The 26,061-nt window shown below is 45.0% G+C and overlaps 1 protein-coding gene across 1 annotated transcript in view; it reads left to right on the forward strand.

The window, feature by feature from the left end:
* The window catches only part of ap1ar (adaptor related protein complex 1 associated regulatory protein), a gene marked incomplete at its 3' end in the record, with an annotated part of 81,056 nt that extends 59,743 nt beyond the window's left edge, over nucleotides 1-21,313 (forward strand). Inside the window, exon 10 of the mRNA XM_080536659.1 lies at nucleotides 20,973-21,313. Coding sequence (XP_080392785.1) covers nucleotides 20,973-21,313 — 341 coding nt within the window. The remainder of the gene's footprint in view (nucleotides 1-20,972) is intronic.
* Between the last annotated feature and the right edge of the window lie 4,748 nt (nucleotides 21,314-26,061).

Consider the following 26,061-nt stretch of genomic DNA (forward strand, 5'->3'; position numbering starts at 1 on the left):
GTCACCGGTTTCCATGACCTCCCTCTGGAGTGTCGGGATGTGTCGGGATGTGCCTGTAAAAACTGCTTGGCATACAGGTTGGTTTGATCTGCAATGTGCTGCACCAGCTCATCAGGAATGAGCAGCTCCAGGAAATCAACCGGCCGGTCAGATTTCAGCTCTGCAGCAGCATTCTGGGGTCCAGGGGTTGCCGTGAATGGAACCTTTGTGGGTTGCCAGTCACCGTCACCCCAACCAGCAGCTTTCTCTGAAGACAGCCGTCTCCTTGCAGCAAACCCACTGGTTGAGGCACGTCCTCTGCTCGATTCAGGAACTGTAAAATATTGAAATATATACCATTTTATACAAAATATATATATACAAAAGGCATGTTTTATTGCTTTGTAATGATGTAGTGTAATAGTGTAATAGTAATAGTAATAGTGTTATACTCAGGGGTGCACATAACTTTTTGGGGCCAGTGCTCAGAGGAGCACCTAGGGATGCTGCTTGGTGCTCCTCGAGCTCGCGAGTCACGACCCGTCCCACAGGATGGATAAAAAAGGGATACATGGATAACTTATATTAGCAAAACGACATTTATTCATAAATAAAGATGAACGAACAAATGATTGTGTGCAAAACAAAAGAAACAAATGCAAAATCAAATGACTGCTCTTTAAGCATGAAAGTCTGTCAGACTCCTTTAAACACAATGAAATCAACTGACATCTCTTTAAGCACTAACTGAATGTCTGTTCTTTAAACACAATGAAATCAACTGACATCTCTTTAAGCACTGCTCTGTTCTGTAAACACTGAAATCAACTTTTCAACAAAAAGTTACAGCCTAAGCATTTATTTATGCTACAAGCTTAATCATCATCATCACTGCTCTCTTGACTGCTGTAAGTTATCACTGTCCTCAATTTCAACCATGGTAGAGGATGTTGTAGGCTATCACTTTAAATAGCTCATTATTTTGATTGTGCAACAAAGTCTTTTTTTTTTCTTTTTCTAATATAATTCCCAACCATATTCCCTGGGTCAGGGGTCTAGGTGCGATAATGAAGCTGTAAAACAAACGTCTGAACGTTTGAAAGCTTCAGAGAAAAGAAACGTGAAGTTCCTTGGTGTTGTTTTTCCTTTTAGCGACGAGTCGTTCGGGACTGAATTGTCACGTGTCGGCGTGATAACCGTGCGATACGCGATACGCGGAATGAAAGTACAAGTTACGATACTTTCCGAATGTTTTCGTGAGGGGAGTCGCCGTGGTCGTTGTGATGGCGTTACGGGGCTTGCAGTGATGCAGCAGTCAGCAGTCAGCAGGTGGATTTTGAGGAAGTAAATTCCTCTCCCAGCGCTCCCAGCTGTTGGTGCGCAAGAGCGCGTTCATGCCGCTGATCTTCCGCGCAGCATGCATTTTGGCGACGCATGCGCACTGGCGCACCAGATATGTGCACCCCTGGTTATACTGCTCTAGTGATGGTTAAAGTTTCAGCACAACACACACAGGTAGACATCAACACAGAGAGGTCACACACAGGTCATCAACACACACATCAACACACAGAGGGAGACTTCAAAGACACAGGTCACACACAGGTCATCAACACAGACATCAACACACAGAGGGAGACTTCAAAGACACAGGTCACACACAGGTCATCAACACACACATCAACACACAGAGGTATACTTCAAAGACACAGGTAAACATCAACACAGAGGTAGACGTCAACACAGGTAGACATCGCACGCACACACGCGCGCGCGTGAAACAGAGCCTCTCTGACCTGAGGCAAGGCAAATTTATTTGTGTAGCACATACATGTAGACCCAAGGTTACCCATAACTACCTCATAACTAATATGAGCCTTACATCACATTACCCATAAACATCCCCTCTTCATCTCCCTCATATCTGCACACACACACACACACACACACACACACACACACACACACACTCACACACACTCACACATACAGGCACACACACACACACACACACACACACACACACATACAGGCATACAGGCACACACACACACACACACACACAGGCACACACACACACACACACACACACTCACACATACACACACACGGTCTGTAAAGAATACAAAAAGAAAAACAAATTCATTCATTCATTCATTCAACAGTTTTACCGTTTTTGCTCTCCACCCGCGGGGATCCGCGCTGATCTGGAGAGGAGCCCCTGCTACTATCCGATCGGGAAGGCAACCACTCGTCTGAATCGGGGTCTGGTTCAGAATCGTCCGACTCTGAACTGTTTGAAGAGTCGCGCGATGGCTGCGCTGCTCCGCAATGCTCCGCGCCGCGTTTGGCACATCTCCTATACCAGATCTCGCCGCGTTTGGCACATCTCCTATACCAGATCTGCTTGACCTGATCTGCACCACACTCCTTGCAGATCCACTGCCAGACAAGCTCTGTGCCAGTGTCAACTGCTTATAATGCTTGTCGCCTGAACCTCTCGTCTTCGCTCTCCTCTTCGCCATTACTACAACCCACAACAAGCCACTTCCTTGTCCAGGCTTTTTATAGCTGAGCTAAATCGAATTACTGCCCTCATCTGGGACCGAAATACATTACACCCAAGTCTGAAATTCACACACTAGGTGTAGAACATGTCAATAACGCGATCCCCGCGGAAAAAAAAAAAAAATCTATAAGACGCCAATTGGCGTCTTTGGCAGTCTACGTTACTATTCTATAAGACGCCAATTGGCGTCTTTGGCAGTCAATGAGTTAAAAATGGAATGTTTCTCGTGTCTTCACACCGTCACCGGAGACAATTCATTCACCGAGTTGCGGGACGCTGTGGGTGCGTTCGTAAATTCGCTCTGGAAATCTGATCACCACTCAAGGAATGCCTCTTGTCCAATCAAATTGCTTGGTCCCTTTATGACGTTGATACCACTGTGCGCTCCAGCGTTCTAAGAGCGAATTACGAATGCCGCCTGTGCAAAACGCGCATCACAAGTTTGGTATCGGGTGTTATTATTTGTTAGTACTCGCCGATACCGATACCAGCATTTTTGTGCGTATCGGTGGCCATGCCGATACTAGTATCGGTATCGGAACAACACTATTCAAAACTATGGAAAAGGGTGAAACTACGTTTCAACGTTGTTGAGAATCACAACACAAACTCGCTAGTCAAGCCAAAATACTGCAACGTAATGGATTGGACTGCTACCTAGCTAACTACAACACTACTTTACATTGTTACCTAGTTAACTAGAACACTACTTTACATTGTTACCTAGTTAACTAGAACACTACTTTACATTGTTACCTAGTTAACTAGAACACTACTTTACATTGTTAGCAGGCTCACAAATCAAGCTGTGTTAGTTGACTAGCGATGTGTACATTTTTCGAAAGAAAAGTCAAAGCATTAGAACGTGTCACATTTTTTAACAATCAATTACTTAAATTAGCCTTTGATTATGTTCGGGCCCGCCATCTAGTGGCTCAAACATTTTTGGGCCCGAGGCCAAACCTAATTGCCGACCCCTGCCTTAGGAGATGAGTATAGTAGTCTGATCCATGCAATAAAAGTGGGTCCAAAGCCAAAAGCTTTCAGACATTCAAATAAGTACGCCCACTCCACTCTGTCAAAAGCCTTCTCCGCATCCAGGGAGATAACCACCTCAGGTACCTCCTCGGACGTAGGAGAATGTATGACATTTAGAAGGTTTCGGATGTTAGAGAATAGGGCTGGGTCGACGTAGTCGACGCAATCGACTACGTCAATACGTCGACTTGCGTAATGTGCGTCGGTGCGTCGCAAAAACATTTTTAAACAAAAATCTAGCTGCAATTGCGGCACTCCGCCGACGTGGTGGCGGGGGCGCTGTTTCGCAAATAAGTTAGCTTTCGTTTTTGCTAGCGAAATAGCTGATAGTATGTTGACTGCTCAAGGAGAATACATATTTGAAAGTACAGAATGCCTGAGAGCCTTATATTGCATTATATTACATTATATTTTGAATGGTCATCTGGTGCCTGAATATTGTGTTTTCCTTTACATAAATAATGACATTTCCACCATAAATTGATGCAGAAAGGGCACAAATTGGTGCATATCAATTCACCAGAATGCAAGAAATTAAGTGTTTGATGTTTAAGGACCCCCAGACAGCCCTGCTTCATGGGTCCCCCCCGATGTCAAACACCACTGGTACCACATCCGCCTAATTTTGAGCCAGGAAAAACCCTGATGGCCATGTTGGCATTCAAGTTGGCTAAACATAGCAGTGAGTCTGCCCTGTGTCTGGGGCTGTTTGACAGAGGCAGTTACAGTAGTAGTAGTAGTAGTAGTAGTAGTAGTAGTAGTAGTAGTAGTAGTAGTAGTAGTAGTAGTAGTAGTAGTAGTAGTAGTAGTAGTAGTAGTAGTAGTAGTAGTAGTAGTAGTAGTAGTAGTAGTAGTAGTAGTAGTAGTAGTAGTAGTAGTAGTAGTAGTAGTAGTAGTAGTAGTAGTAGTAGTAGTAGTAGTAGTAGTAGTAGTAGTAGTAGTAGTAGTAGTAGTAGTAGTAGTAGTAGTAGTAGTAGTAGTAGTAGTAGTAGTAGTAGTAGTAGTAGTAGTAGTAGTAGTAGTAGTAGTAGTAGTAGTAGTAGTAGTAGTAGTAGTAGTAGTAGTAGTAGTAGTAGTAGTAGTAGTAGTAGTAGTAGTAGTAGTAGTAGTAGTAGTAGTAGTAGTAGTAGTAGTAGTAGTAGTAGTAGTAGTAGTAGTAGTAGTAGTAGTAGTAGTAGTAGTAGTAGTAGTAGTAGTAGTAGTAGTAGTAGTAGTAGTAGTAGTAGTAGTAGTAGTAGTAGTAGTAGTAGTAGTAGTAGTAGTAGTAGTAGTAGTAGTAGTAGTAGTAGTAGTAGTAGTAGTAGTAGTAGTAGTAGTAGTAGTAGTAGTAGTAGTAGTAGTAGTAGTAGTAGTAGTAGTAGTAGTAGTAGTAGTAGTAGTAGTAGTAGTAGTAGTAGTAGTAGTAGTAGTAGTAGTAGTAGTAGTAGTAGTAGTAGTAGTAGTAGTAGTAGTAGTAGTAGTAGTAGTAGTAGTAGTAGTAGTAGTAGTAGTAGTAGTAGTAGTAGTAGTAGTAGTAGTAGTAGTAGTAGTAGTAGTAGTAGTAGTAGTAGTAGTAGTAGTAGTAGTAGTAGTAGTAGTAGTAGTAGGTCGCCGAATTAAAGGTGTCTGTGTTTAATTGCGGGCCCACAGACAGCCCCATACATCAGCTGATCATTTAAAGGAGCGGCTGTCTGAGTAATGTGCATGTCACACGCTGCTTTGTTTTATAAGAGCAGCAGCTATTACCCAGAGTGCTTTATAAAGACACTGTTAAACAGAGAGAGACAATACAGCCATTATTTTGGGGGAAATTAAGTTATACATTAATCGAACAGCAAAAATAATAATCGTTAGACTAATCGTTAAACCCAAAAATAATCGCTAGATTAATCGTTAGAAAAATAGTCGTTTGGGACAGCCCTATTAGAGAATGAGTGGCGGCCCAACATGAAGCCAGTTTGATCAGGGGAGATCACCTCGTCTGTGACGGACTCTAGACGCCGGGCGAGTGCTTTAGCTAATATCTTGACATCGCTGTTGAGCAGCGAGATGGGGCGATGTGAACCACACTCTGTTCTGTCTTTCCCTGGTTTCGGTAAAAGGGTTATGAATGCCTCTGTTAGTGTCTGTGGCAGGGCCCCATTATCCATTGAGTCATTGAACATTTCTAAGATGAGGGGAGTTAATTTGGTTGAGAATTTTTTGTAGAATTCGATGGGGTATCCATCAGGGCCCGGGGCCTTACTACTTTGCATAGCTGTGATTGCATTATAAATGTCGGTGTCTTGGAAGGGTAGTTCTAGTTCTGCTTTATGAACAGGGTTGATAACAGGGGCATTTAAATTTGTGAAGAAATGTTGCATATTGGCATCATCATTGGGTGCCTCGGAAGTGTACAATTTGGAATAAAATGCCCTAAAAGTCTCATTGATTTCGAGGGGGTCAGTTGTAAGCTCCCCATTTTCTCTTTTAATTTGTGGAATCTGTTGGTCAGAGGATTTACATTTTAATTGATGCGTTAACATTCTACCAGCCTTTTCCCCATGCTCATAAACAAAGCCTCGTGATTTCAGCAACATACGTTCTGTCTTATCAGATGTTAATAACTCGTATTTGGCTTTGAGATTCAGCTTATTTTTGTAAAGCTCCGGGGTGGGAGAGTCAGAGTATTGATGATCTATGTCAATCATTGAGTTGAGAAGTTGCTCCTGTTCTTGCCTCCTAGCTTTGTTCAACCTAGATGTGTATGCAATAATGTCCCCCCTTATTACTACTTTAAGGGTCTGCCAGAGCAGGGAGGGAGAAACAGTGTCGTCCCTATTGGTTTCCAAGAAATTGTCTATGGCAGTTGAAATCATTTGGCAGAATTCTTTATCTGTTAGTAGTGTGGTATCAAGTCTCCATGGAGCGCGGTCAGAGTAGTTAAGTGGGAAGGACAGATCCAATAGTACTGGGGCATGGTCAGATTCAATTATGGTTGAATATTCTACGTTTTTGACAAAGGGAAGTAATGTTCTGTCTATAAAGAAGTAATCAATTCTGCTATACGAATGGTGGACGTGTGAGAAAAAAAAGAGATTTTTTTATCGTGAGGGAATTGGAAGCGCCATGGATCGACACATCCAATTTGGTCCATGAACGCTGACAACATTTTAGCCATCTTGGAGGGTTTCTTTGATTTTGGGTTGGAACGGTCTAAGGAAGGATTAATCATGCAGTTTAGATCGCCACCAAAAATAAGGCAGCGTGAGTTTAGGTCAGGTATAGATGAAATGACCTTTTCCATGAATTTCTCGACGTCCCAATTGGGTGCATACACATTGACCAAAACTACAGGTTTATGGTAGAGGGACCCTGAGACAATGATAAAACGGCCGTGTGGGTCAGATATAATATCAGTGGCGTTGAATAGTGTTTTCTTGTGGATTATGATTGCTGTGCCACGTGATCTAGAATTAAAGTCTGAATGAAAGATTTGGCCAACCCCTGATTTTTTAAGTCTACTATGATCTCTAACCATCAAATGTGTTTCTTGTAAGAAAGCAATTTCCCACTTTAAAAGTTTAAGATGTGCAAATATTCTGGTCCGTTTAACAGGTCCATTCAAACCTTTAACATTCCATGAAATAAATCTTGTATTCGCCCCCCCTGCAGTCTGACTACTATTCTGTGTCCTGTTCATAATCTATGAAATTTGTTGGTAATACTTATAAAGAAATATATGTTCTGCCATATCACAGCCCAGCACTTACTGGAAAAAACACGTATAGCAAGTAAAAAGGTACCTCCACTTATAAATGTATAGTAAAATGTTGAAAACAAACAATTAAAACTGCAAAAATGACCAGGGATGCACACACCCAATACCCTATTAACCCAAACAAAATCCCAGATTACCCTAGATAACAATACAACATAGAAAAAAATAACATAAACATTGCCTATGTTTGCGTCCCCAATTGAGGCAAACTGCAGGCTCACCAAATCTTCGTTAGTCTTCCGCGAGTGTAGGCCTATTCCCATTAACCCTATTTTCACTCGAGGAACTCCCGATCAATTTGTATAGGTAGTAACATCACTACAAAAACATATAGTAAAGATGTCGAAAGAGGGAAAACGAATAAAATAATAGAAACAGATCTGTATATATAGGCAATATTAAACATAGCAATAATATAATTACTACAATGCAATGTAGCCTACCATATACTATACAACCATAATACCACTACATAAAATAAAATAAATGACCCAGCACATTAACAAATGTACATTTACATGTTGGGGTAATACATTAGTTGTTTCGTTAGTGTCAGTCCAAAAGCGAACATTAACATGGGCTATTACACTGCTGATGTGTACAGCTAGAATGACTCGAAACAACAATACACTTGTTCAAACCAAACGATTTCCAACATGTATATATTGCAGAAAAAAAGGCAGGGAGAAGAATAATGTACCTGGAAGCGGGTTCCCATTTCAGACAGTAATAGCGAGACTGTGTGAAGTCCCGCTCGCCAAACTCGCCTGCATGGGTGTTTTCACTCAATATGAATGCCTCCAGACAGAGTCATCTTGTCACTCCTTTGCTACCCGACGTTTGTAAAACTCCTGGGCATCTTCAGGTGAGTCGAATGTGAAAGTTTGTGACTCAAAGGTTACCACCAGACGTACGGGGTGCATCAGACGGAACCGTACTCCCTTCTGGTAGAGTGCCTGTTTCACGCCGTTGTAGGCGGCGCGTTTCCTCGCCAGTGCGGAGCTTAAGTCGGGGTAAAACCTCAGAGGGGACCCCCGGAACTGCACCTCATGGTTCCTGGACCACCGCAGGGCTGCCTCTTTTTGCTGAAAGCGAAGAAAGCGCACGATGAACGGTCTCGCTGGTTTCCCATCCCGTTTTGGGGCAAGTGATCGGTGGGCTCTCTCCAGCTCAGGCGGCTCGGTAAACACATCAGGACCCATGCAGTCTACCAGGAGCTCAGAGATGAACTTAACCGGGTCCTTGCCGTTCTCGCTGCCCTCCGGGATGTTCACTATCCTCAGGTTGGATCTGCGTCACCTGTTTTCGATGTCGTCTACATGGTCCAGCAAGACTTGATTCTGGGTCTGGAGAGTTTTGATTGTAGCTTCAGCCGTGGTCAGTCGTTCAAAGTTCTCTCCGGCATCTCTCTGGAATGAGCCGACCGTGTCCCGGAGGGCATTCACAGCAGTTTCAAGAGGCTTTAATGATACTTGGATCAGCTGAGAGACATCTTCCTTCAGTCCGGCTCTCTGCTTCGCCAGCTCGGCCACCAGCTGCGCCATGGAGATGTTTTCGGCAGCAGGTAGGCTACCTTTAGCAACGTTGCTGTCCTCCGAGGCTGCAGCCATGGCTGACAGTTTGCTTGCTATGCTAATGTTAGCTCGTGTTGCCACGGAGGTCTGTGCGCTGGGTTTCTTATTAGATTTTGAGTTGGTCATTTTGACATCAAAAAGTGCCTAGGATACTCATAATGAGCTGTGACAATTTTGTAGAGGTTTGATGTTGTTTTAGTAGTGCAATTTGCAATGTAATCGGGAGACCTGTTTTCGACGTCTTTGCTCTTACATCGCCAACCGGAAACCCCCTCAAGCTCAATCTTAACAAGACCGAGCTCCTCTTCATCCCCGGGAAAGCCTGCCCTCTCCAAGACTTCTCTATCACAGTGGAGAACTCTACTGTAACCCCCTCCCTGACAGCCAAGAATCTTGGAGTGATCCTGGATAACCGACTATCCTGTGCGGAGAACATTGCAGCAACGGCTCGCTCCTGCAGATTCTTCCTCTACAACATCAGAAGGATACGACCATTCCTTACCAGAGAGGCAGCGCAACTCTTGACCCAGGCACTGGTCATCTCCCGCCTGGATTACTGCAACGTACTCCTGGCTGGTCTCCCCGCCTCCGCCATTAGACCTCTGCAGCTCATCCAGAACGCTGCTGCACGTCTGGTATTTAACCTCCCCAAATACTCTCATGTCACCCCTCTCCTTCGCACCCTGCACTGGCTCCCGATAGCAGCTTGCATCAGATTCAAGGCCCTGGTGCTTACATATCAGGCAGCTAAAAGGACAGCCCCTGCCTACCTGAAGGAAATGGTAACCCCCCAAACTCCAGCCCGCTCTCTCCGCTCCTCCACCTCGGCTAGCCGACTGGCCCCACCACCTCTGCACAGCAGTCATGCTGCCCGATCACGTCTCTTCACAACTCTGGCTCCCCGCTGGTGGAATGAGCTCCCCACGGCTGTCAGAACGGCAGAGTCACTACCCATCTTCCGTCGTAGACTGAAGACCCACCTCTTCAGGCTACACCTTAACTGCTCCTCCTGAGACATCTTCTGCCCTTCAGCACTACGTCTCCTAAAGACGTCCGCTTTCCCCTCTACTGTGTCCCTAAGAACTTCTATCGCCCCCTTTGTACTGTTTCTCTGTTCCTCCAGTATAAAAATGTTTTACAAAATAAAAAAGGTTCTAGAAGAAGGTGGTAGAAGAAGGTTTCTCCTTCTATCAATGGCCCCGGGCCTGAGCTAGACTACTCTTCCTGCCACGAATGGTGGACTGATGATTCACATGCTTAGCATTCAAATGTATCGATTGTAAGTCGCTTTGGAATAAGGCGTCTGCTAAATGCCAAAAATGTAAAAATGTAAAAATGTAAATCAAGGGAATCAAACATGTGTGCTGCAAATCTGAATCTGTACCTCTGTTGACAAAAAATAAAGAGCTTGGCTGACCTGATGAAAACTGAAATAGCTGCGGTGAGAGTCGAGCATCACCAGGCGGTGGCTGGCATTCAAGCTGAAGTTGGCACCCAGGTTACCCGTATAGATGAGCTGGAGCAGGGACTATCCCATTGGTCCGACGAGACGACCGACCTACAGGCGCAGGTGCGTTCTCTGACAGCGGAGGTAACATCCATCTGAGACAAATGCAAGGACCTGGAGAGCCGCTCTCGCCGGAATAACATTCGGGTGCTGGGCATCGAAGAGGCTGAGGGCTCACGCGACCCTCGCGAGTTCCTGGCTAACTTGCTGAAATCCATGCTGAATCTCGAGGAAGCCCCATTGCTGGATCGGGCTCATAGGCTATACTCCCAGCCGAGGCCAGGAGCGTCCCGTCCTTTCATAGCGAGGGTCCACTTCTTTCATGTCAGTGAGGAAATTCTCAGACGCGCCAGAGAAGCGGGGCCGCTCACTCATAATGGGAAACGTGTCCTCCTGTTCCCTGATCTCACGGCAGCCGTTGCTAAGAATAGAGCTGCCTAGTAGAGGGGTAGTAGAGGGGTAGTAGGGGTAGTAGAGAGAGCTGCCTTCAACGACGTCAAGCAAATGCTCCGAGGCCAGCAGGGTGTCAAATTCAGGTTTTTACACCCAGCCCGGTTCAGACTGACTTTCGAGGGCAAACAACATCTTCAGCACCAGGGAAGAGGCGGAGTTGTATGTGAAGGAGCACGTCCTTTCCTCCAGGGATAAAGGTTGAACGGTGCACTTTCGTGCATATCCGAACGATGGGTAACCACAGTCGGGCTGACGATTGGGCTGTTTTTCCTCATGCCCCCCGGTTTGAGGGTAGGTTTGTGTGATCTATCGCTGCTGGTAGTATACATCATTACACTTTTTTATTATAATTTTTTGCACTATTTGGCGGTTGATGATAATACTATGCAAATTGTCAAAGTGGTACTATCAGCCTGTTCGTGTTGTAGAGCGTTACTACTTTTGTTGCTGTTAGCCTAACCCTTTTCATATAGCTTGCTAGGCATATTTTGTCTTAATAGAGTTACCACATTACTGTATGTTATACTTGGTTTATGTTATGTTATATCAATTATATAGCATTTCTGTATTGGAGCAGTACAACATGTCTTCACTCAATCAGAATTAGGTAAAGGTATGTGGGAGAATTATAATACAAAATGGTTTAATAGGTCAAACGGGTAAAAGTACTATTTTTGTTGCGGCTATATTAACATTTACCATATAGTCTACTAGGCATAGAATGTCCTACTAGAGATGCCACATGTTGTTACTTTATTTATGTTTGATGCAATGGTGATCTCATTTATATGGCTGTTTTGTTTTATATTTTTATATTATATATAAAATATATATAAAATATATTTCTGTTTTCTAGCAATACAGAATGCTGACATTCAGTCAGTACTAGGTAAGAGCATGTGGCTATTGAGTCATTTTAAAATACAAGATAGTTTTGTGGTGAATCGGGTATTAAACAGGGGGAAAGGTACCGTTATTATAATGCCTGGCCATAATTTGATTATCCGGCCTATAGAGATTTTGCTAATCTATGTTCACAGCAACATTAGCACTGTTTTGATACATCCCAGTGTTTGTTCAATTCAGGGAGTGTTTTATTTCTTTCATTTTTCACAGTTACATGGTAACAACTTCTATCCGTAGGTGAAAGTGTTGATCATTTTATACTAAAGTAGGAGTTCTTATGGTAGGTTGTTGTTGTTTTTTCTTGTGTATCGGATAGTTGCCAGAGTCGTTGGTGAGTCGCGAGCGACTATCGAGAGCTGAGATGCAGGGGTGGATAGTTCTTCCCCTCATTTCTCTATTTAGTTTAGTTTAGTTTATTCGTTTATTATATCGAGGACAATCCAAATACATGAACCATATAAAATACAGTAAAAAAGGCAGCTTTAGCCTAGTCGGCTAATTTTCAGCTGAAGTCCCCGGCCAGTTGCAACATGGCATCCTGAAAAGTAACGTCATTAGTTAAAATAAAACATTTAAATATTCTAAGAACACGTGGCTGAGACAAGGTACCCCAACATCACACTTGACAAAAAACACACGTAAGCAAGCTGAGGTGGTTGAAGGGGCTACAACAAACACCACATATGGGGGCAGCGACATTTCAAGCACATAGAAGCCACAGGACAATTACAGGCCACACAACATTAAGCATTTACAAACAGCAATACATTAAACAAAACAAAACATACCAAAAAAAGGCATTATGGGGAGGCAGCACAGAGAGGTACAAACAACTATCTGTTGTTTGTTTTTGTTTTGGGGTTTTATTTGGGTTTTATTTTCTCACAGGGACCATGGGTTATTCATTCAGATAATGACACTTGTTTACAAAATGTAGCCATTTTTTGTTATGACTAAACTCACGATTGTGAGCCTGAATGTCAGGGGGCTTAATTCGCCAAATAAACGTACAACATTTTTGGATTTCCTCAGAAGGAAAGCAGTTGATATAGCTCTAGTACAGGAGTCACACCTTCTATCTAAAGACCCCCATCGTCTGGCTAACAGACATTATCATGTGATTGCTTCATCGGCTGCCAACACTAGATCTAAGGGCGTTGCGATCGTCTGTCGCCGTACTTTTAAATATGACATCCTGGGAGATTGGGCGGATCCGGAGGGTAGAATAGCCTTGGCTAAAATTCAACTAGATGGGGAAAAAATTGTGCTGATCTCTGCCTATGCACCTAACAATTATGATAAAGTGTTTTATGATTTGCTGACCAATACTATGTTGGAATTTCCAGATTTCAAATGTATTGTGGGAGCGGACTTTAATGCGGTATGGGATTATAAAATTGACAGAACCATGGCGTCCGAAGCCAGCCACCAGAAACAAGCCTCTCTTGCTCTCCGTGCGTGGGCCAATGCTTTGGGCCAACCCTAGTCGTCTATCTGTACAGTATAGTAGAGTGGATAGTGTACATAGCCTTTATTTATGTAAACCAGCTCCTTCCCTTCTTGTGTTTTTTTTTTTTTTTTAAAGTTTTTTTTCTTTCCTAACACCAGGGGAGCCACCCCTCCTAAATTTCGTTGTTTGGTACCTGTACTATAGCAATGACAATAAAGACCATTCATTCATTCATTCATTTGTGCGTTGTTGACTTATGGAGCTTGATTAATCCCTCGGTTAAGGACCTTTCATGTTATTCAGCGAGACATTTTCAAGAATTGATTTTATTTTTGCCTCCAAAAATATTTTTTCGGAAATAGCTGACGTACCATGTACCATTTGCTCCTTCTGATCACAAAGCAGTGGTCTGCTCAGCTTCACTTAGAGTTGGGACTAATAGGGCCCCTAGATGCCGTTTCAATAATCCCCTTTTACTTAGTGAATCGTTTGTTTTGCAATTTAAACCACAACTGGAAGAATTTGTAAACATAAATAAGGGTTCAGTTGATGACCCGAGAGTGCTTTGGAATGCCGTCAAAGGTTTCATAAGGTCCAACACAATCCTGTTTTCCTCAACCCGCAATAAGGCCAGAGCAGAGAAATTAAATCAACTTGAATCTGAATATGCTCGCCTGGATAATTCACTTCAGCTTAAGTACAGCGACAGCACCGCATTACAGCGCAATTTGGTTAAAAAAGAAATAAACTCTTTACTCAAACAACGATCAGAATTCCTTATTCACCGGGTCAGACAAAATTACGATTTTAACAGTGCAAGACCCAGCCATTTATTGGCCTTGGAGCTTAGGGTTAATGAGCGGTTTGCGGATATTTCTGCTGTTAAGACAAGTAATGGTGTTATTTGCACGGATCCATTGCATGTTAATTAATCCTTTAGGTCGTTCTATGCTGACCTCTACAGCTCTGAGATTGTTCATGATAGAATTGCTTGTGATTAATTTCTGAATTACCTGCAATTGCCTAGTCTCGCAGCAGATGAATCTGCATCTCTCGACCGGCCTATCTCCCTGGAAGAACTCAGAGAGGCAGCTCAAGATATGCAGAGGGGCAAGTCTCCTGGCATTGACGGCATACCACCTGAGTTTTACCATATCTTCTGGGACATTTTGGGCCCGCTTTTGCATGAAATGATTTTGTTCTCTATTGAGAAGGGCTCCTTTGATGTTAATATAGCGTTGATCTCTCTGCTGCTGAAAAAAAACAAAGACCCCTTGGACTGTGGGAGCTATAGGCCGCTCTCCCTTTTTAACTCAGAAATTAACATTTATGCCAAGGTTCTTGCACGCCGGTTACAGACTTACATGCTCAAATTGGTTCACTGCGACCAGACAGGCTTCATCAGGACCAGATTGGCTTCATGAGGAGACTCTTACACATGGATTCTTAATAGGACTAGATGTTAAAATCCCTAAATAATTAGCACAACAATTGACTGAGTGGAGTTGGAGATGTCCTCTTGGGTGGAGTGGAATTTGGCAATGATCACGTGGTGCCACCAGTACGACACATCTTCAGTTGTGGTCCCCGACCTCATTGGGTGTTTCGGCCATTTATCACAAGACACCCTCTGCCGAGGTTGGCCCACCACAGGCTGATCAGGCCTGGGTGTGTGTCGCACGGTGGCACCACGTGGTCATTTGGGAGCCCATGTTGGGTCCCTACATTTCAGCCACAGCCAGTGACTGCTCCGTTCTGCTGCAGTGGATAGTTCTTTAATTGCCTTCCGTTGGGCCTGTCCTCTGATCCCTACTGCCCTCAGGAGCCTTGTGGTGGAGCTGGCTACAAAGCCTCTGCAGCCCACCTCCACTGGCCACACCTTCACGTTCCAGCCCCGCCCCTCTGCTTCGACTGCTAAGTTGGCATACCGCAGCCTCTTCCGTTCGAATGCCTCATCGATGGCCTCCTCCCATGGGACCGTCAGTTCTACGATGAAGACACGCCGGCAGGACTTGGACCAGAGGACTAGGTCTGGGCGCAGGTTGGTCGCTGCAATTTCGGGTGGGAAGGTGAGCCTCTGGCTGAGGTCTACCCGCATTTCCCAATCCCGGGCTGCGTTCAGTGGGCCTGAGTCTGGAGGTGATGGCTTGGTCCACTGTTTCTCCCCTTCCCGGATGAAGATTGTTTTCCGTGGAAAGGTAGTCTGGGCATTTAGAGGCATGGCGTTGGTGGTTACCCTCTTGTGCTCAAGTTCGGCAGCCAAGCACTTTAGCACTTGGTTGTGGCGCCAGGTGTATCTTCCTTGAGTTAGACTGGTCTTGCAACCCACCAAGATGTGTTTGAGGCTTGCTGGGGCTGCACACTGGAGACAGGCTGGGTCCTCTCCATACCAGAGATGTAGGTTGGTAGGAGAGGGCAGGACATCATATGTGGCTCTGATGATGAAACTTAGCCTATTAGACTCCATGCTCCACAGCTCGTTCCATGTGATTTTCCTCCTCTCCACGCTCTCCCACTTCATCCAGCGGCCTTGCTGGGCTTGGGAGACTGCCTTGGCGCACCTGGCTGCTTCCTCCTGGTGGCGCACCTCCTCAACCACCATCTTCCGCCGTTCGGTTGGAGTAGCCTTTTGCCATGTGGGTGTTGTTGTTTCCAAACCAAGGCCCCCTTTGCCATGTTGGACATGCCCCACTATATCCCGGTGTCTGAGGGCGGTCTTTGCCACCGCAACTGCTGCAGATGGCTTCCATTTCCTCCCCGTTGCTAGGATCGGAGCAGCACCTCTGACGAATGGATCCCGGGATTCTGTGAGAGTCATTTCCAGCCTTGATTTGGCACATTTGTACTCCTCCACCAGGCTTGAGATTGGTAGGGAGAGGGCTCCGTTGCCATACAGGCCTATGCTGCTAAGGCCTCTCGGCAGTCCAAGCCACTTCCTCACTTGTGCATTCACCAGTCTCTCCAGCCGGTTGGCATGGGATAGTGTGACCTCGTAGATGGAAATTGGCCACATGAGACGGGGCAGCAGCCCAAACTGAAAGCACCACAGCTTCAGCTTCCCAGGGAGAGCAGTGTTGTTGATCTGCTTGAGGCCACTGATTGTATCCTGCCTGAGTTGTTCCACCTGCTTCGAGTCTTTGAGTTCTGCGCTATACCAGCGGCCAAGGCTTTTGATAGGCTTCTCTAGAACTGTTGGTATTGGCTCGTTGTTGACGTGGAACCTCTCATTGGCGAGCTTGCCTTTGACAATGGAGATACTGCGGGACTTGCTGGGTTTAATCTCCATTCGTGCCCATTTGATGTTTCCCTGGAGTTTATCCAGCAGGCGTTTGGTGCATCATAGATGGTGCTACCTCATTTAATTATCCTACTGCGGTGCTGTCGCTGGACGCTATGAAATCATTCGACCGTTTCGAGTGGTCCTATTTATGGACGGTGCTTGAAAAATTGGGTTTCGGTACGATGTTTTTAAATATGATCAAGACGATTTATTTGAACCCTTCTGCAATGGTAATGACTGGGAGGAATTTTTCGTCACCGTTTGCGATTGCTAAAGGCTCCAGACAGGGATGTCCGCTCAGCCCATTACTATTTGCGCTTTCCCTGGAGCCCCTGGCTCAGAGGGTCCGCCAGTCGACCACAGTCACACCAATTTCTATCTGTGGCACTCAGCATCACATATCCCTATATGCAGACGATGTACTTCTTTATGTAGATGATGCTCCACAATCCATTCCCCATATTCTGTCCATCTTTGATCTTTTTAGCGCCATCTCTGGATACAGAATAAATTGGACCAAGTCTGCTCTCTTGCCGCTAAATGAGGCCATGAGGAGTGCAGTTGTGCCCTCCCAGATTCCGATCGTTACCAAATTTTAATATTTAGGCATTGACATTTATCCCTCACTGCTGACTACAGCTAATACCAATTTTCAGAATTTCCTTCTAATATAACACAGGATTTGGACAGATGGGTTGCACTGCCGAATTCCCTGAGCACTAGGGTTTCCATAGTTAAAATGAATGTGCTCCCCCGAATTAACTTTGTAAGTTCTATGCTTCCTCTTCCTCCCCCCTCTCTTTATTGGAACAAATTGCAATCCGCAGTTACTAAATTCATCTGGAGAGGTAAACAACCCCGAATTAAATTGACTACATTACAGCGTGAGAGACAGGATGGGGGCCTTTCTCTACCTAATTGTAAACGTTACTATTGGGCTTTCACACTGCGTCCTCTGGTAACTTGGTTTAATCCCATGGCTGAGGTTTCTTGGCGTGCTTTGGAAGAGGGATTGACGTTCCCTCTCAATCTGAAGGAGGTGCTGTTTTCCAACACTCCACCTGCTCAGTGTAGGCAACGGTTTGGCCCAATTATTTCTCAATTAATCAGTGTCTGGGGAGCAATGACGAGAACATGCAAACTGCCCTCTGGATGGAACCCCTGCTCACCAATATTTAATAATGATGCACTCTTAATTGGGGGGCGTCCGATTAGATTCCAACAATGGGCTGACAGGGGTATTTATTCATTGGGCGATTTTATTGGGGACAAAGGTCTTCACTCTTTTGAAGAGTTACAAATTCAGTTTAATTTACCACGCTCCTCCTTTTTCTTTTATTTACAACTATGGGCTGCCATGAAAACCTATGGGGTCCCATGGAAGGAGCCACTTCATAGGCACCCGGTGCTTGTTGTTCTGGACAGGGTGGGTAGTACGAGGGGCTTAGTTTCCACATTATATGGGTACCTCCTGCAGAAAACATACCTGCCTTTGGCAGTTGGATCGGTATGGAAGGTGGACATTCCGGACTTAGACCTAGAATTTGACTGGGATAAAGTGTGGTCAGATGTCCTACAAACATCAAGGAATCCTGATCACCAACAAATTCATTATAATTGTATTCATAGGACTTATATGACTCCTCTGAAGATGTGTACTATGAAAATCATAAATGACCCCAATTGTACTCTGTGTCCTCTGGGGGTTGTGGGCACATTTATTCATATGATTTGGGAGTGTTCAGAGGTTTCAGAGTTTTGGGTAATGGTCGCTTCTAAACTTTCTGCTCTGCTCTCTGTGACTATACCCCCTTCTCCTTCTGTATTGATCCTCAATGATCTTTCCCTGTTACCCCTCCCTCAAACTAAAAGACGCATTCTGTTTGCTGGTCTGACGGCAGCAAAGAAAATGGTTGCCACACGTTGGAAGCCTCCACATTCACTTTCATTTAAACAATGGGTTTTACGTTTTTTGGATGTTGTTTATTTGGAACTCTCTACGGCCCGTATGCATGGTGCTAAAGAGGCAAATATTAATTTGTGGATATCCACAGCTGTCGATCTTAAAAATCTTTTGAGTTGAGTGTTGGTTATCACAATGGTAATTTACTGTTGTCCTCTGGTCCCTGGGGTGGGTGGGTGGGGGTTATTTTATTTTATTTACTTTCTTTTATTTATTTATTTATTTATTACATTTTTTGGGGTCCCGATTTGTAGTGTATGTCCCTAATACCTAGATAGCTATATTGTAATTTGTGTGTTGTGGTGTGGTTGTATGGGTTGTTGGGGGCGTTGATTGCAGGATGTGGCCTTGTTGTCTTGTTTTGTCATTATGTGTGTTTTAAAAGAAAATAAAGAAACATTTGATCACAAAAAAAAAGAAACCTTGGCAATGCTGTCATTTAGTTAATACACCCTGCTAGCGAGATCGGTAGAGACACCCATTTAGCTAAATCCTGTTTAGTTCGTTCCAGCAGTGGTTGGAAGTTATGCTTGGAAATGTCTTTGAATGCATGTGTAAATGCGAAACCAAATCTCTCCAGAACAGTGAATAAATAGGTCCATTCAATTCAATCAAATGCCTTTTCGGCAGTAGTGAGATTATAATCTCAGGTTGTACTGTGGAGTGGGCAGAGTAGAGAACATGAAATAAGTGACGCATTGTGGGAGTGAGTAGAAACGAGGAGACGGTAGACAGGTTGTCGAGTCGGATGTTTTACTTCCCAACTTTGAATGTCAGAACAGCAGCAATAGTATAACAGTGCAACAGCATAGGGTAACAACAACTTCGCGTGAAACTCGTGTATAAAACAGGAATGGCTAACTCTAAACACTACCCAGAAAGCCCCTGGGTTGAACTCTCAACTTCTCGTCTTAAAGGAGCCGTACCTCCTCCGTAGTGTCTAGGGAATGTCTTATGTACAGTGGGTCACCACAGCATATTAAAAAAAAGATTATCTGCCTGCAACAAACCCTGTTTGGTCAGGGTGGATTATAAGGGGGTAATATCGTCTCCAGGCGTCGTGCAAGAGCTTTAGTGAGGGTCTTATAGTCGCAGGTCAAGAGACTTATGGGCCTGTAGGAGCCACACTCCAGGGGGTCCTTGTCCTTTTTTTAGTAAGACTGAGATTGAGTTAGGGTTGTGGCAACATGCAAACACCTGGTTTAAGATTAGGGTTGGGTACCGTTTGGGTTTTATTTGATACTGGTGCCAAATCGATACTTTAAAAACGGTACCGGTACCGAAACGGTACTTAAATTAGTACTTTTGATTGGCGGGGTGGTCACTGACGCGATTTTCCGCGTGCACGCCATTAATGCAGAGCGGCAATGTTTTATATAGAAGGTGATCAAATACCAAGATATCCTGACGCTACAGCTGCAGCAGAACATGGGGAACCCGCATACAGCACTGAATGTGACTGACAGATACGCCCAAGACACACACACACACACACACACACACAAAGATAATCAGCTCATTGAATATGAAGTACACAAGAGTACACACAGAACCGGGAACGCGCATACAGCACTGAACAACATTCGTAGAATATAAACTTGTGACTGACAGTCACGTATACACACACACACTGAAAGATTATCAGCTCATCAATACGAAGTAGGCCTACATGAGAGTACACGCACAGTAACGTTACTGATTAACTGTTTACACAAGTCAAATCACAGTGTGACAGTCAGATGGAGCATTAGGTAAACAACCAACAGCAAGGTAATGCATATTATCAGCTGAGAAAACCAACGTTTACCTTTGATGACACCGACATGAGCCCTGTTTACCCGTACCTCCGCCGTTCGTGATGATTTTAGATTATTTTTGCACCGCGCATATTGCCCTGTAATACGACCATGCGACCACAGCTCCCTTGTGTCTCGTATTGTCCAAATGTTCCCTGAATTTTAGCTGCATGTTTTTCCAGCATGTAAATCCGTTGTCAATACAAATTCTACTCCAATTCTTTTCCCCTGTCAATATTGTGTCGTTGTTCAAATCCAAATTTCCCGCTAAATTCAGACCAATCACAAAACTGTTTTGCAAGCGCCTCGCCTCGCCTCGTGAGAGCGATTCAGTCTCGATTACATGAACTGAGTGGAACTTTAACAGGCGATGTCACGTGCGGTTGACTGTTGCATGTAACGTCCATTTCGGACACCAGGGGGCGAGAGAGGAACCGAAACGAGGAACCGAAATCTCGTTGCAATTCGGTTTGGTAGGTACCGAATGCAAAGTTTCGGTACCCAACCCTAATAAAGATAGGGGAAGAATGCTTTATCAAATTCAATGGGGAACCCATCCTTAATGTACTTTATATGCATGTCTTTATCCTTACATTATTGTGATTGTATTTATTGTGGATTTTAATCCATGTACAGTGGATTTATTCATTTTTTAAAAGTTGTTTTAAATGTGTTTTATAAAGATGACTTAAAGCCCCTCCCCTTGCCCCTCCCCCAGGTATGACGCGTGCAGCGCCGGCGTGGGAGCGCTCCCGTACGGAGGAGGACATCCTGAGGGCGGCCTTGCGGCCCCCTGGCCCCGCCTCTTCCTCTGGCCACGCCTCCTCCTCCTGTGGCCCCGCCTCCGAGGACTCCAACGCCTTGGAATGGGAGAACGACTTTGTGACCTCGGAGGAGAGGGGCGGAGCCTCGGCGGAGAGGGGCGGAGCCTCGGAGGGGGGCGGGGCTTCCGAGGGGGGCGGGGACTCAGAGTCTTGGGAGGGATTGGTTAACCCTGCCCTGGACACACCCTCTGAGGAGGAGACCCAGGGACACGCCCCCGAGAAGCACGACAGATAGTCTTCATCATCATCATCACCAGGGGCGACGGAGAACTAAAGCCTTCAGCTGATTGGCTGATAAGAGATCTAAAGCCTTCAGCTGATTGGCTGATCAGAGAACTAAAGCCTTCAGCTGATTGGCTGATAAGAGAACTAAAGCCTTCAGCTGATTGGCTGATCAGAGAATTAAAGCCTTCAGCTGATTGGCTGATCAGAGAACTAAAGCCTTCAGCTGATTGGCTGATCAGAGAACTAAAGCCTTCAGCTGATTGGCTGATCACAGGGAAGGGCGTCGCAACAAACCCTGTTCCCCCTCGTTTGATTGGACGTTGATCTCGTCTATATTAATGGTCATGTGACTGAGCCTTAGTTGTTTTGAAAATCAACAAGTTAGTTTTTAGTTTTTTTTATCATCAAATTAATTATAATCATTAATCAAAGTGCACTTCCTGCCTGTCTGGTGAGTGTGCGAGGGGCTAAAGGTGGATGGGGAGGGGCTAAAGGTGGGGGTGGGATGGGCTACAGGTGTGGGTGGGGAGGGGCTAAAGGTTGAAACCATGGCAACGCAGAAGATAAAAGCAACAACAGTTTAAAGACTGTGCATTATGACATCATCACACTCCACCAGGCAACTTCCTGTTTATAGACAACAACAACCACAGTATCAGCTAAGACTGCCCCCATTGGCTGGCTCTATCTGATGATGTCATAGTGAATGTAGTCACATGTGATCACATGACTCCAGTCTGTCTGTCAGGTGATCTGACCCTCCAGTGGGCGTGGCTAGGTCTAGCCCCTGTGTGTGTGTGTGTGTGTGTGTGTGTGTGTGTGTGTGTATGTGTGTGTGTGTGTGTGTGTCTGTGTGTGTGTCGTGATCAGAGGTACTTCCTGTCGGTTCCTCAACCAGGAAGTCATCCGACAGTCATGATGGTTCTGCTGGTCTATGCTTGTAAATAGTATACACACCCCCACCTCCACACCACACACACCCCCACCTCCACACCACACACACACACACACACACACACACACACACACACACACACACACACACACACACACACACACCCTCACTCCCACTCTCACCCCCAACCCCACACACACACACACACACACACTCACACACCCTCACTCCCACTCCCACCCCCAACCCCCCCCCCACACACACACACGCATTGTTATAGCTTTACCATCACACCACCATCCTGCTGGGCTTTGGTGATGTCATACCTAGTGATGTCACACTCTGGCCAGACAGACCACGCCCCCCCAGACAGACCACGCCCCCCAGACAGACCACGCCCCCCAGACAGACCACGCCCCTCCGACAGGCCACACCCCTCGGACAGACCACGCCCCCCCAGACAGACCACGCCCCTCAGACAGACCACGCCCCTCGGACAGACCACGCCCCTCAGACATACCACGCCCCTCAGACATACCACGCCCCCCCCCCCCCCCAGACAGACCACGCCCCCCCAGACAGACCACACCCCCCCAGACAGACCACGCCCCCTCAGATGAACAGTGTTGATCTGGTCAGACAGACAGACTCTTTTCTCCGCTCCACCCAGGGCTGGGTTAGGGTTAGGTAGGGTTAGGGTGGGTTGGTTAGGGTTAGGGTTAACACCTTTAATAATAATAATAACTTTTATTTGTATAGCACTTTTCCTAGTTAGGTAGGGTTAGGGTTACTTAGGGTGGGTTAGTTAGGGTTACGGTGGGGTTGTTTAGGGTTAGGGTTGATTAGGGTTAGTTAGGGTTAGGGTTAGGCTGGGTTAGGGTTAGTTAGGGTTAAGGTGGAGTTAGTTAGGGTTAGTTAGGTTGTGATTAGAACTGTGACATGATGCTTTAACCTTTGACCTGTTGGGTGGACAGATCGCCATGGTGACAGAGGGAACCTCATCATTCTGGGGTTCCCATAGCAACCTTTATAGTTTAGGAGTCACATGACCTGTCCGAATAATGTGAATGTATTTGTAATTTGTGAATCTGAGCAGTTTTCTGTGTTTCTACATATGAAAATGATAACCTTGCTTTTCTCTGGTCTGGTCTGGGTCTGGGTCTGGGTCTGGTCTGGGTCTGGTCTGGGTCTGGGTCTGGTCTGGTCTGGTCTGGGTCTGGGTCTGGTCTGGTCTGGGTCTGGTCTGGTCTGGTCTGGGTTGGGTCTGGTCTGGTCTGATCTGGGTCTGATCTGGGTCTGGTCTGATCTGGTCTGATTTGGGTCTGGTCTGGTCTGATTTGGGTCTGGTCTAGGTCTGGTCTGGGTCTAGTCTGGTCTGGGTCTGGTCTGGTCTGGGTCTGGTCTGGTCTGGGTCTGGTCTGGTCTGGGTCTGGTCTGGTCTGGGTCTGATCTGGTCTGGGTCTGATCTGGTCTGATCTGGGTCTGGTCTGGGTCTGGTCTGGGTCTGGTCTGGGTCTGGGTCTGGGTCTGGGTCTGGTCTGGTCTGGGTCTGATCTGGTCTGGTCTGGGTCTGATCTACCAATCAGAATGTACCTGTACCGGCCTGTTACTATGGTAACTACAACACCTGGAACTGGAGTCCATTAAAGAATAAACTCTGAGTCCTTCTTAATCTGAGTCCTTTTAAACCTAATTATATATTCATATTTCATATTTTCATGTTTCGGAATATTGAGTTCCGTTACAACAAATGTTTGTGGTGTGTTCATATTACATCAGAGAGACAAACATTATATGTCAATTTTGAAGAGAAGAGCTAGGGCTTTTAAATGGTATCAATGTTTTTATGATTATTTGAGGCTAAATATCCTTTACCAAGCAGGTTTCACACAGCAATCCTTCTTCTTCAAAAATCTTCTCCAGCTGCCATACTCCAGTAGAAAACTGCATTTTCAACCAATTTACTTACAAGCTTAGAGGGAAGCTTAGAAGGGTATCAAATATGCACAATTTGGTTGACAGTGTAATAACAAGAAAAACACAAAAAACGGAATTTGATTTGACATGTTTTTAGTAAAAATAGATACTGTGATTGCACATAGACAGATCTGTTATGTAGGACTAGACATGTTTTTAGTAAAAATAGATACTGTGATTGCACATAGACAACATATTTTGCATGTTCAATTTGAAAGTACAAGTGTAAAACATCTGTCCAAGAAAGTTGGTGAGCCTTGGGCTCTTAGTTTGGAACAGTCCCTGAAACAGTTCCTCTCTGGCTGCAGGCAGACAGGTAGTACTACAGGTGCTCACATTGCACATTTTTCACTGTCGTCGCCCCTTGGCTAAGAGTGTTATAGGACGAATTGAGCTTCAGCCTGTTCAAGATGCCGTGGCATCTTGTTCCCAAAAATTGGGCAGCTTGAGTGAAACTGCGTTAGTTGACATGTTCAATAATCCCCAAAAACGTTTGAGAGAAAATCAGGTTCACCAATGTAGGAGTGACGGCAATAACAGGACAAACGTAGTAGTTTTGCAGGTAGAAAAAAACATCCGCTTTATACTCACACTCTGCATATGTACTGACAACAACAACATTGGCTGTGTTCGGAATAGCATACTAGCATGAATGAATGAATGGATGCGATGCATACTACTCATACTAGATATGACGTAGATTTGAGTATGCGAGAGCGTTCACACTGTACAGTATGCAAAATTTGAGTATGCGAGAAATTTAGTATATATACTAGATTTTGTCAAATCTTTGAGTATGCGATCCATGCATGCTATTCCTACTCAACATCCCCAAAATGCATTGCGCGTCTCTTCAGTCTCGTCAAACTGTGTCATACAAACTCGTCATACAGCTGTTGTTTACATTGTCCGATAGACTGGCAGGCTCACCTCCCTCCCCTCTCCTCCACCGCTGCTCCAGGGTCTCCTCCTCCAGGGTCTCCTTCTCCGTACTGCCAAACCAAACAAGTCCCACATTCAATGAAAGCGGGGAAAATGTGAAGACTGAAAACTCGACTAATTAATTAATTTGAGTTTCTTTAGTTGGTTTGTCTGTTTTTAACAGAAACAAAACCGATTTTCTCACAAGGAATCCATGGGTTGTCTGGTGTGTGGGTCGCTCGTGTCCTTTTCACACCTCTGACATCACACCTGAACCTGATTGGGTGATTAGGCATGCACACTCATTCACACATAGTTATAAACAGTGCAGCTTCACATCTATGTTTCTCAGTGAAAACCAGACCTGACACAATTTGAAGGAAATGGAGCCAACAATAAAACAATAAAATCTAATATGTCCACCACTATAGGGTTAGAAAGTCCTTGATAGATTTCCTCTGGGAGTTGAGGTGACGAGATGTAAAGGTACACGATGTCCAGTAGGTGGCGCCCCAGACCTAAACATCTGAAACTTCAAACTCATTTTGAAACAGTGCTCCACAGGTTAGTTGCAGGTGTCACACACACACACACACATTTGAATACTTTATTTGGTTCCACAAATTATATTATACAAACAGGGAATCAAATATTTCGGGGCTAAGCAGCACTGAACACTTAAGGATACACATAACACCTCCTTCTCCACACGGCCAAGCTGCCAATAATAGCTGAGACAGAGCAAAATTTGGCAACCTGTTTGGCCTTTCTTTTAGTCATTGCAGCAATTCTCAGACCCCTCATGGTGCATTTATATACATGGCCCAGACTTCCAAATACAAGTATGCTGAATTTGCACTTGTACCCAAAGCTGGTTATCGTACCAAGTAGTGGTTGGTATTTGATATACTTGTCCTGGAAAGTCTGGTCCATGTACAGGTCAAAGGGGCAGCCTACTTCTGAGA

Source organism: Nansenia antarctica (assembly GCF_963989245.1).
Source record: "Nansenia antarctica genome assembly, chromosome: 7".
Taxonomy (NCBI): domain Eukaryota; kingdom Metazoa; phylum Chordata; class Actinopteri; order Argentiniformes; family Microstomatidae; genus Nansenia; species Nansenia antarctica.